The sequence below is a fragment of the Peromyscus eremicus genome, chromosome 2, assembly GCF_949786415.1.
Source record: "Peromyscus eremicus chromosome 2, PerEre_H2_v1, whole genome shotgun sequence".
NCBI classification, from domain to species: Eukaryota; Metazoa; Chordata; class Mammalia; order Rodentia; family Cricetidae; genus Peromyscus; species Peromyscus eremicus.
Window position 1 is genome coordinate 129,224,497 of NC_081417.1, and position 12,969 is coordinate 129,237,465.

The window sequence follows — 12,969 nt, forward strand, 5'->3', positions numbered from 1 at the left end:
GGCTGGAGAGATGGCTCCATGATTAAGAGCACTGGCCGCTATTGCAGAGGATTCAGTTGAGTTCCGAGTACTTACTGGCAGCTCCCAACCATCTGTAACTCCAGTCCCAGGATATCCAACAAACTTTTCTGGCCTCCACAGGCATCATGTGCAACACAGACATACATGCAGACAAAGAAACCCATTAAATAAAATAAAACCCAAAACCCAATCTTGAACCCAACTTTAACTGGATTGGAAATTTCAGTAAATTATTAGGTATTTGTCTTTAAATTTGGATGTTCCTATAAAAACAAAAATCAAATCCCCATATCAGTGAACAAGCTAGTACCTAGATTGTGGTCTTAAAATACATTTGTGAACTAGGTATTTGTAAGATGAATATTTTTTTATTCTACATAGGAAAGAATTAAAGGCTACCAGGGCTCTATCACAAAGATTTATGGACCAGTTTGCTGACTCCATGGATAAAGTTGCCTGCCACCAAGCCCACCTAGCTGAGTTCAATCCCTAGGGTCTGTGCCACAGAAGAGCAGTGACTAACAGGTTGTCTCCGGAACTGCATGTACACTGAGTGGTACATGTCCTTATATACTCACATATAAGATAAGAATATAAAAAAGTAGATGGAGGGAGAGAGATGGCTCAGCTTGTAAGAGAAGGTACTTCTCTTGCAAAGGACCTGAGTTCGGTTTTCTAGCACCTACATCAAGTGGTTCACAACGTTCTGTTAAGTCCAACTCCAGGAGGATCTAAGGCATCTGGCCTCCACAAGCATACATACAATAAAAATTTAAAAAAATAAATAAATAAACTGGGTGTGGTGTTGAACACCTTTAATCCCAACACTTGGGAAGCAGAAGCAGGTGTTCCAGAACAGGCAAGGCTGTACAGAGAAAACATGTCTGAAAGAAAACCAAAATATATAAATGAATAAAAGATCAAAGTTTTCACTGGCCAAAGATGGGATGGTTATCTGAAATTATTTAAAGATAACTATAATGGTTTACATTACATTAAGTATAGTTAGATCCATGAGTTCATAATTGTACTTCTTTAACCATAGGAACAAGAATGTAAACTTTAATGTATAGAAAATGTTCATGAATGCACACCTGGGAAGTAAAAGAAAAGAGATGATTCCTTAAGTCTAGGTAGTTATTTTTACAAGGGAAGGATTTGGGTAGAGGTAAAACTTACTAAGTGTTCCTGGTTTAGTCAGTAATGTACTTGTTTTAATGAGTGGTAGTTATCTGTTTATACATTTATTTATTTTTGTGTTTGAGTGAAGTGCCACAGCCAGCATGTAAAGATCAGAAGGGAACTTTTTTAGTTCTTTCCATTTTGGGGTATTGGGATTTTATACTTGGGTCATCACATTTGTACAGGCTCTTTTTTCTGTTGATCCATCTTTGTAACCCAGTTGTCTATCTCATTCTTAAACTATATTTACCAAAAAAAAAAAAAAAAATGACAGTATTAACCTCAAGGTGGTAGCCCAAACCTCTAATCCTAGCACTTGGGAGGCAAAGATAGGCAGATCTCAGTTCAAGGACAGCTAGAGCTACACAGAGAAACCCTGTCTCAAGAAACCAAAAACAACAACTAAAGAAACAAACAAACCTAAACAATGTGCTAGATAGGTGCCTCAAGGGTTCAAGAGTGCTTACTGCTCTTACAGAAGAGCCACATGTGGTTCACAGCGTTCACATTGCATGGCTGCCCCCATTTACCACCACCCCCGTTTACTTCGGGTACAAAGACACACACATAAACATATAATTAAAAGTTAAATCAATGTAATGAGATTGGAGATCCTGCATAATTAGACAGCATCTGAGAACTATAGATAGAATACAGTTTAAGAACACATTCCTAGGGGCTAGTGGCATGGCTCTGTAGTTAAGCATACGAACATCCACATAAATAACTTTAAAATCTGTTTGTTTGAGATAGAGTTTCATTGTGTGATTCTGGCTGGCCTGAAACTCACTGGAGACCAAGCTGTCCTTGAACTCACACAGAGGAAGCCTGCCTATGCTTCCCTCATGCAGGGATTAAAGGTGTGTTCCACCATGCCCTGTATTTAATCTTTTTTTATCTGTTAGAACAGTTTCTACTCTGGACACTACTGTGTTTGACCCTTTCTATCCTCTACACAGTTAGTTAAGTCTATGCCCAACTTGGTTTGATGTATTTATTGAGCTTTCAGTTCTTGAAATCATACTGTCATCACCTGTAGTTGAACTTGTCATTTCTCTGCCAAGGATTTATCCAACCCCTCTCAGTAGTCCTTCCCCAGTATGAATTTTTATCATAGTAGGACCTTTTATGATACTTACTTGGTTATTAGTTTTATCTTTGTAATGATGAATAATCTTGTGAGGACAAGGGCTATTTTAATTGCCTTTATTCCTTGTACAACCCTGGAATATGGCTCTCTTTTATTTTAATGCCATCTTACAACTTCAGTGAATACTGTGTAAGACAAATTGCTAAACAGTTATCAATAAAAAACCCAGAGCCAGATATCGGGGTGAAAACTGAAAGATCAGAGGAATAGGACAAGCCACAGACAACTTCTCCTTACCAACTCGTCAGCCTCCAGAGAGAGCTACTTCTGTGTACTCACGCCTATATACCTTTCTGTGCCCTGCCATCTTACTTCCTCTTTTTCCCTAGCTCTATCACTTCCTGTCTGTCTGTACAGACCTCTAGACCTCTGTGGTTAACTAGATTAAAGATGTGTGCTACCATACCTGGCTCTGTTCCCAGTGTGTCCTTGAACTCACAGGATGGATCTCTGTCTCCTTGAATGCTAGGGTTAAGGGCGTGTGCTACCACTGCCTTGACCTCTATATTTAATATAATGGCTGGCTTTTTCCTCTGATCACCAGGTAAGCTTTATTGGGGTGCACAAATAAAATATCACCCCAACTATGCATTTCACTGACTACATTACTCTCCTTGAATCTGAGGAAAATAACCCACATTCTTGTTCTGTGGCTTCCTATGCTTCCTCGTGCATATCTACCCTATAGAAAAATGAGAAACCGCATATTTGTGCTTTATGTATTTCTATGTGTATAAGAAATCCTATGACAAAGGAAATAAAACTCAAGCTACAAGTAACATAGTGTGTTGATTTCAGATTTCAGCATAACTTACCTTTTTAATATATTGTTAAATAAGTTGGAACTGATAATTTATAATTTTTTGGTAGCTTCTTTGGTGATGGATACTCTGATGAGCTTTCTGTATCTATCAACCACTCATATCTCCCCCCCCCCTTTTTTTTTTTTAATCTAGCCTTCTTTGAATCCAGAAGCTGGCAAACAGAATCAGCCATGCAGACCTATTGGGACCCCTTCTGGAGTGTGGGGTAGGTAGATTTTGCCATCTTAAAAGCATAGCTTTATTTTTTTTTTATTTATTTATTTTAAGATTTATCTATTGTGTATACAGTGTTCTGTCTGCATGCATGCGTTCACCAGAAGAGGGCACCAGATCTCATTACAGATGGTTGTGAGCCACCATGTGGTTGCTGGGAATTGAAATCAGGAGCTCTGGAAGAGCAGCCAGTGCTCTGAACCTCTGAGCCATCTCTCCAACCCTGAAATTGTTATTCTGAGTAGAGAAATAAATATTCTTCCTTTTTTTTTTTTTTTTTTTTTTGTTCTTAATTTAGTTATTGTTTCTTATCTTTTTGCCTAGAGTAGCTAACACTTGTTAGCTCTTCACTAAACATTCACAAAGAGAATAGTCTATCTCCATAAACCATCCAAGCATAATAATTGTGTTACCATTGGTTTTTTTTGTTTTGTTTTGTTTTTTTTGGTTTTTTGAGACAGGGTTTCTCTGTGTAGCTTTGGAGCCTTTCCTGGATCTCGCTCTGTAGACGAGGCTGGCCTCGAACTCACAGAGATCTGCCTCTGCCTCCCGAGTGCTAGGATTAAAGGCATGCGCCACCAATGCCCGGCCAAACAAGGGGCTGGAGAGATGGTTCAGTGGTTGAGAGACCAACTACTCTTTTTTGTTTGTTTGTTTTGTTTTGTTTTTTGTTTTTTTCGAGACAGAGTTTCTCTGTGTAGCTTTGGAGCCTGTCCTGGATCTCGCTCTGTAGACCAGGCTGGCCTTGAACTCACAAAGGTCTGCCTGCCTCTGCCACCACCGCCCAGCTTGTGTAACCATTGAAAGCTTGTTGGATCCTAATTGAGACTTGGGTTTTTGTTTGGTGGGTTTTCTGGTAGTTTTAGCTTGATTTGTTGGTTTAGGAGGGGTGTTGTATGTGTGTGTTGTTGTTTTTTGTTTTTTTCCGAGACAGGGTTTCTCTGTGTAGTTTTGGTGCCTGTCCTGGATCTCCCTCTGTAGACCAGGCTGACCTCAAACTCACAGAAATCCGCCTGCCTCTGCCTCCCAAATGCTGGGATTAAAGGCGTGCGCCGCCACCGCTGCCGCCGCCGCCGCCGCCGCCGCCGCCGCCGCCGCCGCCGCCGCCGCCACCACCACCACTTGGCTTGTTTGGGAGTTTAAAGATTTGTTTATTTTTAGGAGAGAGGTGTGTGTCTGTGTGTGTAATGTATTCAGGTGGTCTGGGAAGTCCAGATGAGGACTCCCCTGGAACTAGAATTATAGGTGACAGGGGTCCGGTGAACTGAACTCAGATCTTCTGCTAGAGCAGTATGTACTGAGCCATCTCATTGGCTCTCATAATTTTTGTTAGTGGTGTTTTTTTGAGACTGGGATTCACTGTGTGGCCCTTCTGGGCCTTGAATTCAACAAGATTCACCTGCCTCTGCCTTTAAATTAAAAGTGTGCTCCACCACAAGATCCACCTACCTCTGCCTTCATGACTAGCATACATTCTTACTTGGTTGTACCTAACTGATCATCCTATCTATCTTACAAGCTAAACCCTTCTAAGGACTAGACTGCTAATCTTTCTGATTCAAGACTGGTTTATAAACTTCGTGATTCATATGCTGCCTTTTTCTGTACAGTTAACAAATGTTACTTTAAAAAAAAAAAAAAAAGGTAATGGCTAGACCTTTCATTCCAGCACTTGGGAAACAAAGACAACTGGGTCTCTGAGTTAGAAGACAGCCTAGACTCCATAGTGAGTTTCCAGGCTTTCGGAAGCTACATAGTAAGACCTTGTCTACAAATTAAGGGGCTGGAGAGATGGTTGAGTGTTTAACAATACTGGCTGCTCTTCTAGAGGTCCAGGCTTTGATTCCCAGCACCCATGTGGCAGCTCACAACCATCTGTAACACCAGGGTATCTGGCATTCTCCTCTGGGCTCCACAGGTACTAGGCATGCATGCGATATGCAGACAAAACACTCACGCATCTTAAATAAATAAATTTTGAAAATTTTTATTATTTTTTCCTGGGGGACAATGAGCACATGCATGCACATACAAAATTTGCAAGACTTGGTCAACCTTGGTGTTCTTCACGAGCCATATACCTTGTTTTTGAAACACTGTCTCATTGGCCTAGTATGCTAGGCTGGCAGGCAAGAGAATCCCAGGGATTCACCTATCTCTCCAATGCTAAGATTACAAGCATGTGTACCTGGATTTCTGTTTTGTTTTGTTTTTTAAACTTGGATTCTGGAGATAAAGCTCATATACTCATGCTTGCGTGGTAAGCTCTTCACCAGCTGGACTACCTCCCCACCCATAGTATCATTTTTCAGAGTATTTGTTAAATAAACACAAGGTAATGTTTGTCCCTTGGTCTCAGCTTCATCACCTATGTTGAAGGTAAGGCTATATTGTTTAAACTCTTTTGTGTTAATTATCAAATATGACATTCTGTTGTGTCTCCACTCTTATATTTCACAGAAAATCCACCTAGTGCCAAGCAACCCTCAAAGATGCTAGTCATAAAAAAAGTTTCCAAAGAGGATCCTGCTGCTGCCTTCGCTGCTGCGTTCACCTCATCAGGATCCCACCATGCAAATGGGAACAAAGTGTCAACCATGGTCCCAAGTGTCTATAAGAACTTGGTTCCTAAGCCTGCACCACCTCCCTCTAAGGTATATAGGAACTTTGAAAAACAGATTAATATATATTGTATTTTCTGACAAATTATTCAGTGCCTGTTACATGTATAGAACTATACTCAAATTGCCAGAGTCTGCCAGTGCTAACTCACTACCTTCATTTTGTAAGCTTGTTCCTTATTATTTCCTTTTTTTTTTTAATTTATTTATTATGTATACAGTGTTCTGCCTGCAAGTATGTCTGCATGCCAGAAGAGGGCACCAGATCTCATTACAGATGGTTGTGAACCATCATGTAGTTGCTGAGAACTGGACTCAGGACCTCTGGGATAGCAGCCAGTGCTCTTCATCTCTGAGCCATCTCTCCAGCCCTTAGTTACTTTTCTATTCCTCTGATAAAATGCCATGACCCTGTTATTTTCTTTAATAGCATTAACATCTGTCTGATCGATCACATTTAATACATTGGCTGCAGCTTCCTTCTGACTTCTTTCTTTTTTTTTTTTTTTTTTTTTTGGTGTTTCAAGACAAGATTTCTTTTTGTAGCCCTGGCTGTCCTAGAACTTACTTTGTAGACCGGGCTGGCTCTGCCTCCCAAGTGAGTGCTAGGATTAAAGGAAGGCACTACCACTGCTCAGCCCCTCATATTCTTTTACTTTTTTCCCTGTTTCCCTTCAGCCAAGCAGTTACAGAGTTTCTATCAGTTACTGTCTCTTAGATCTTGTTTAGGACTTTATCCCTTTTTTGTTTTTGTTTGTTTGTTTTTCAAGACAGGGTTTCTCTGTGTAGTCCTCGAACTAACTCTGCATACCACCTGCCTGTGCCTCCCAAGTGCACAGATTAAAGGTGTGCGCCACCACCTCATGATGGGACTTTGTCACTAAGTCATTTACCCTTCTATTTTTTTTATCTCCATATTTCACAGACCCGCTAAAATGATAATCCTTAAATAGTTGGGTACATTGACACACACCTGTAGCACCAGCTACACAGGAGACTGGTGCAGAAAAATCAGTTGATCGTAAGAGTTCAAGGTCTGGGCAACATAACAAGAGACTCCATGGAGTCTCTTGGGGGTAGGGATAGAGAGTGTATCATTCCACTCCTAAATTTGTTCAGTGGCTCCAAACTTGGTTTTTCAAGATAAGGGTTTCTCTGTAACTTTGGAGCCTGTCTTAGAAGTCACTCTGTAGACCAGGCTGGCCTTGAACTCACAGAAATCCACCTGCCTCAACCTCTCAAGTGCTGAGATTAAAGGCCTGTGCCACCACCACCCCACCCCACCCTGACACAGTAAATCTTTTTTGCTGAAGAGCCACACATGGATGTCTTAGTCTTTTCTAGCTTTTGTTGTCTATTACGACTACTGCTGCTGCTGCTAATTTTTCATCCCTTTAAAAGTATAAAAACAAGTCCAGCATGTTGGTGCACACCTTTAATCCCAGCACTTAGGCTATAAGGAATCATACCTGTCAGCAATCAGTGGTAAAAGTCTATTTTTATTTTTTTTTTTAAATTATATGCAGATATGTATGTCCATGTAAGTGCAGGTGCCCTGGGAAGCCAGAGGCACTATATCACCTGGAGCTGGAATTACAGACAGTTGTGAGCCACCTAATGGTTCTGGGAACTGAGCTCCTTTTGAAGACCACCTAGTCATATTATCTATTGTGCCATCTCTCCAGGCCCCCATCCTGCTTTTGTTTGTATTATTTGTTTTTTAAGGCAAGGTTTCTCTGTGTAGCCGTGGTTGTCCTGAATCTCGCTCTATAGATCAGACTGGTCTCCAGAGATCTGCCTGCCTCTGCCTCCTGAGTGCTGGGATAAAAGGCGTTCACCACTATGCTTGGCCCATAAGTATATTCTATTGCCCCTTTTTTCTCTTAGCTAGGAAGAGATTCCTATTGAGGCTATGCCATTTTCTGTGTCTAACATCTGAATAGGCCTTCCACCTCCATCATTGCATAGCACTGGATCTCCTCAGTTGCAGCACTCATCACATCGATTTGTTTTCCTCCTTTTTATGTAACCTTAAGGCTCGAAATACTCTTGTTTCCAGCACACTTAACTAAAACACATAATTGCTTGGATGAGTTTCAGTCCATACGGATTGTAGTGAAATGTGCTGTTCACTGAGAGCAAACCCTAGTGAGCAGCAGTTCACTTTCCATTCTGCACATTGGATGTGCTTGCTCATTACGAGCAGTACAAAGTATCTGTTAGCCCTTTGTGCTGTAATGGCTGGATGCAGTAGTACAGGTTGGGAATTAAACAGGAAATTTTTTAAGACTCTTAAATACATTTTAATTAAATTAATTATTAAATATAGTTCATAAAAGCAAGACCAGTGTAGACTGTGGTCATCCATCAAGATTTTACTTAAAGAAACAAAAAATTTCAGGGGTCTTTGGAGTATGGTAGATAACCAGAGTTTGGAGAATGTTTGACATCGAAGAAGTGATGATTATAGAAGTTCTAGGACCAGCAAACACTAGGGTGGGTGGTGACTGGGCCATGTTAATTACCCTCAGTAGCCTTTTAAGGTAAATATTAAGACTGGGAACCTTAAAAAACCTTAAAAACTGTGTATTTTTGTATGGTGTGCATGCATGTATTTATGTGTATTTATATAGGAGGCTTGAGGTTAACATCAAGCAAACCAATTTAGAGGCTGCTGATTGAGTTAGTCTAACTAGCTTGCCTTAGGATTCTATGTGTCTTCCTTCTGGGTGCTTGAATTACAGGGGGCCTACCACATCTGTACTGCATTTACATACATGTTTTCTTGGGTGCTAGGGATCCAAACTCTGGTGTTGACACTACTTGGGCAGCCAACAACTTATCCAATAAGTCTCTACCTAGTCCCATGACAGAGTCCTTACTACAGTAAAAATGGTTGTTTCCTTTACAGTAGATCAGATTATCTAGGCAAGAGGGTAGACAGTAAGGAATGGGGAAAGAACTTTAGTTGACACAGTTAAATACTATCAAGAAATTACAAATCATGTGTAGAAAAATATTTTATCACAGAAATCCAGAGAGCTATGTTTATAATAGCAATAATGCTTCTCAATCCTTTGTCACTTGGCTGCTGGCAAGTTGAGGAAAATGACTTGGATCAGGCCACATGTTACATTGCACACCTTTTATCCCAGCACTGTAGAAGCATAGGTAGGCAGATAATTGTTGGGAGTTAAAGGACAGGTTGTGAGTTCAGGCCAGACATGTGTACTTTGTCTCCAAGAAAAGTTTTTCCTGTTTGCAACTAGAAAACTTTTGGTGACTTGAATTGAGGCCTTGAGAGATACAAAGTAGCAGGTTTAATGGCACATACCTACATTTGAGCCAGGCAGATGGTGGATTTGAGGCCAGCCTAAGCTGCATGACAAGACCCTGGAATGTAGATGGTAGTAAAGTTAAATGAAGTGAAGAAGTAAAGAAATTTTTAGGCAGCAGTCATTGGTGCAACTTTAAATGCCTGCGAAGGACTGGGAATGCTGCTCAGTGCTAGTCCTCACCTCTTACATACAGGGCTCTCAGTTTAATCCCCAGTACTGCAAAGAGAAGCCATTCAGAGACGGTGGTCTGTTTCGGTGGTCTGTTTCATATGAGTACGTCAAAGCTGTAGAGAAAGTCTTTTTACCTTGTGGTGGTCAGAAAGAGATGACACAAAAAGAATCCAGGAAACTGATAACACATTCAAGAGCATACCATTAATCATCTAACTACTTCCACTAGGTTCCTCAAGCAACTAAAAATTCTTAACACTTTCCTATCCCTGAGAACCAGGTCATCTACATATGGGCTTTTAAGGTTATTTTAAATCTAAACGGATAGTTACCTTCTTTCCTCCCTTGGTTTTTCGAGACAGGGTTTCTCTCTGTAAGAGCACTGACTGTCCTGGAACTTGCTCTGTAGACCAGGCTGGCCTCGAACTCACAGAGATTTGCCTGCCTCTGCCTCCTGACTGCTGGGATTAAAGTCATGCACCACCACCACCTGGCCTGATAGTACCCTTTTTATTGTTGCTGCTTTTATTTTATTTACTGTGTGCCTGTGTGTGTGAGTGCTTGCATTCCATGGTACTTGTGAAGGTTCAATGACACCTTGTCAAGAGTTCTCTCCTTCCACCATGTGGATCCTGGAGATTAGACTCAGATTGTCAGGCTTGTCTGTAAGTGCCTTCACCTGCTGAGCCAATCTCATCCACCCTACAGCAGTTATCTTTGTAAGATATTTAGGACATTTATTCTTCCGCTGTATAAGGAAAACAATACATTCAAATGAGAAGGGTAAATGTTACAATGAGACAGTCTAGGGACTGTTAAGAACACTTGTTGATGTTCAAGAGTGCTCGATTGTGGCTTCTGGGCAGAAAGGGCAAGGGTGACAGACAGACAATTTGACTGGAAGTTGAGAAGTTTGTCAAAAGAGAACCTGATAGAGAGTGGGGGGGGGCTGTTTTAATGCCAGAGAGACCCAGACATGTTGGTATGCTCTGAAGAACAAGCCCCAGAAGAAAGCTGTCTCCAGCCGTCAGAGCTCCAGTCCGTTTGTCCTTACCTTTCAGAATAGTAGTGGCCATGGCTCATGACTACTGTCACCAGGAACAGGAGGAAGCCAAGATGAATGAAGGTCGCCATTCTGCTTCCAGGCTTGTTTAGTTGCCTAAAAACTGACCACATGAGGAACAGCCAAAGGCTTTGGGACCATGCAGCTTGAAGTGCCTCTAAAGAGGTGGTCCCCAGTTTGCAGAGGAATGCTTTCCTGCAAAGATACATTTTCTGGATCTAGACCTAATCAGTGAAAACCAAGAAGAATCAGCTTCCGGAGTCACAGCTGTCAGGAGGGAACCAGTTTCTTGTCCTTTGAAGTGCCAAGGCTGAATGGCTCTTTGGCAGAACTGGTATGCAGGCATTCCAATCCTCAGCTAAGTGTGGGATTTGGTGATCTTCAAGCTCCCTCCAGGTCAGCGGCCTCACACTAGGTTTCTCTGGTCATCTTGAAGGGTTTTATGAAAAGATCAAAAAGATTATTTTATGGCATTTGACCCCCAGCAAGACAAGAGAGTCTGTGTCTGTGTCTGTCTGTCTACGGGTCTATACACCTATACATGTGTGTGGTTTTTTTTTTAACTTATTTATTTATTTTTGGGTTCTTTTGAGACAAGGTTTCTCTATGTAGCTTTGGCTGTCCTGGAAGTCCCTTTGTAGACCAGGCTGGCCTCGAACTCAGACATCTGTATGCCTCTGCCTCCCCAGTGCTGGACTTAAAGGTGTGCAGCACCATGCTAGGCTTATGTATGCCTTTTTAGATTGATCTTTTTATTTCATTTTTATTTTTTGGAGACAAGGTTTCTCTGTGTAGCCCTCTGGAACTTGCTCTGTAGACCAGACTGACCTCGAACTCAGAGATCTGCCTGTCTTTGCCTCTTGAGTGCTGAGATTAAAGTTATGTACATCCTTTTAAAGAGGAAATCATGGCAAATAATGCACATTCAATAGCATAGAATAGGTTAGTGCATCCTAACAAAGCAGCATGTCTAGCAAGCATTGTAGAAGGAATTCATAGGCAAAAGCTTTGGGTTAGTGGTTCCCAAACTCCCAGAGCTCACATTGGTAGCCTATTTTTCAAAAAAGAACACAAAATTCCTCCATCCCTACCTTCTAGCTGCACCAAAAAAGACGGAGTAGATCCCAGAACCCTCTTTGAGAAACTGGATGATGATGATGACATGAGGATGACAACAGTCCTCCAGAAATGCGGAAAGAGGGTGATTTTTCAATACCAGGCTTTATCTCTAGATAGATTATTAAAGTTAAAAATCAAAGAAACCTCAGAGGTAAACTACCCCATCACCTAAATGTACTTTACATGTGTCGAGAGAATATTTCATCCAAAGCATACAGTCTCAGCAGTCAATCAGTCGATCTGTCTCAAGTAAGTTGAAGTAGGCTTAACAGCCTACCTATAGTTCCAATGCTCAAAAAGTGGAGCTCTCTAGGGTCTCCTGAGCAAGCTAGCAAGCTGGACTAACTATAGCAGCAAACTTGAGTTCAACTGACAGAACCTGCTTCACTGAATTAAGGTGAGGAGTGATCCAGGGTGGCTCACAGTGTTGATTTTGAGCCTCCACTTACATACTCATTTGCCCACATGGTGAGTGTGCACACACGCGCGTACACACACACACACACACACACACACACACACACACACACACACATTTTGTTATTAGCCCCAAAATGGAGTCAGGAAATGCCATATTCAGAGTGAAAGCAAGTGATTAATGTGGGAAGCAATGGAGAAGAAAGACCTTCAGTATGGAAAGAGAGTGAATAAAGGCAATCAAGTTTAGTAATGAGTAATATATCATTCTCTATTTTGAAAGTTTTAATATAAGGGTAAAAGTTTTATTATTTATAAAACAGCTGTTTTATAAAATAGATTAAATGCAAATATGAGGAAACTAAGTGTTAACAACTATGAGTGCACAATATAGCTGATCACTAACTTGCAATTGTATGTTTGACAGTAAAATGATGGTAGTATAAGACTGAGGGAAAATATTTGTGCTATGTGATCATATAATAAAAAGTAGGAGATACTGGACATGGTGGCTTGTTTCTAATCCTAGAACTCAAACTGCATAACTCTAGTGTCCTCAGTATTATTCTCTAAAAGTAAACATAATCATCGTACGTAGTTGTCTTAAAAATTAAAGAATATGGGGGTTGGCAAGAAGGCCCCGTGGTTAAGAGCACATACTGCTCTTACAGACGACCCAGGTTCTGCTCCTGTCACCCATATGAGGAGGTTGACAACAACTTGTAACTCCCTCCAGTTGGAGTGAATCTAACACCATTGTGCAGACACAAACAAAAGTAATTGTTTAAAAAAGAACTAGGCACCAGGGCTGGAGAGATGGCTCAGCAGTTAAGAGCACTGTCTCCTCTTC

The 12,969-nt window shown here is 41.1% G+C and overlaps 1 protein-coding gene across 6 annotated transcripts in view; it reads left to right on the plus strand.

The window, feature by feature from the left end:
- Positions 1 to 12,969, plus strand: part of Gpbp1l1 (GC-rich promoter binding protein 1 like 1) — a 58,046-nt gene that overhangs the window by 37,831 nt on the left and 7,246 nt on the right. For all 6 annotated transcript variants that reach the window (XM_059254772.1, XM_059254770.1, XM_059254773.1 and 3 more), the window contains 2 exons: positions 3,310 to 3,382; positions 5,851 to 6,044. In XM_059254772.1, coding sequence (XP_059110755.1) covers positions 3,310 to 3,382; positions 5,851 to 6,044 — 267 coding nt within the window. The remainder of the gene's footprint in view (positions 1 to 3,309; positions 3,383 to 5,850; positions 6,045 to 12,969) is intronic.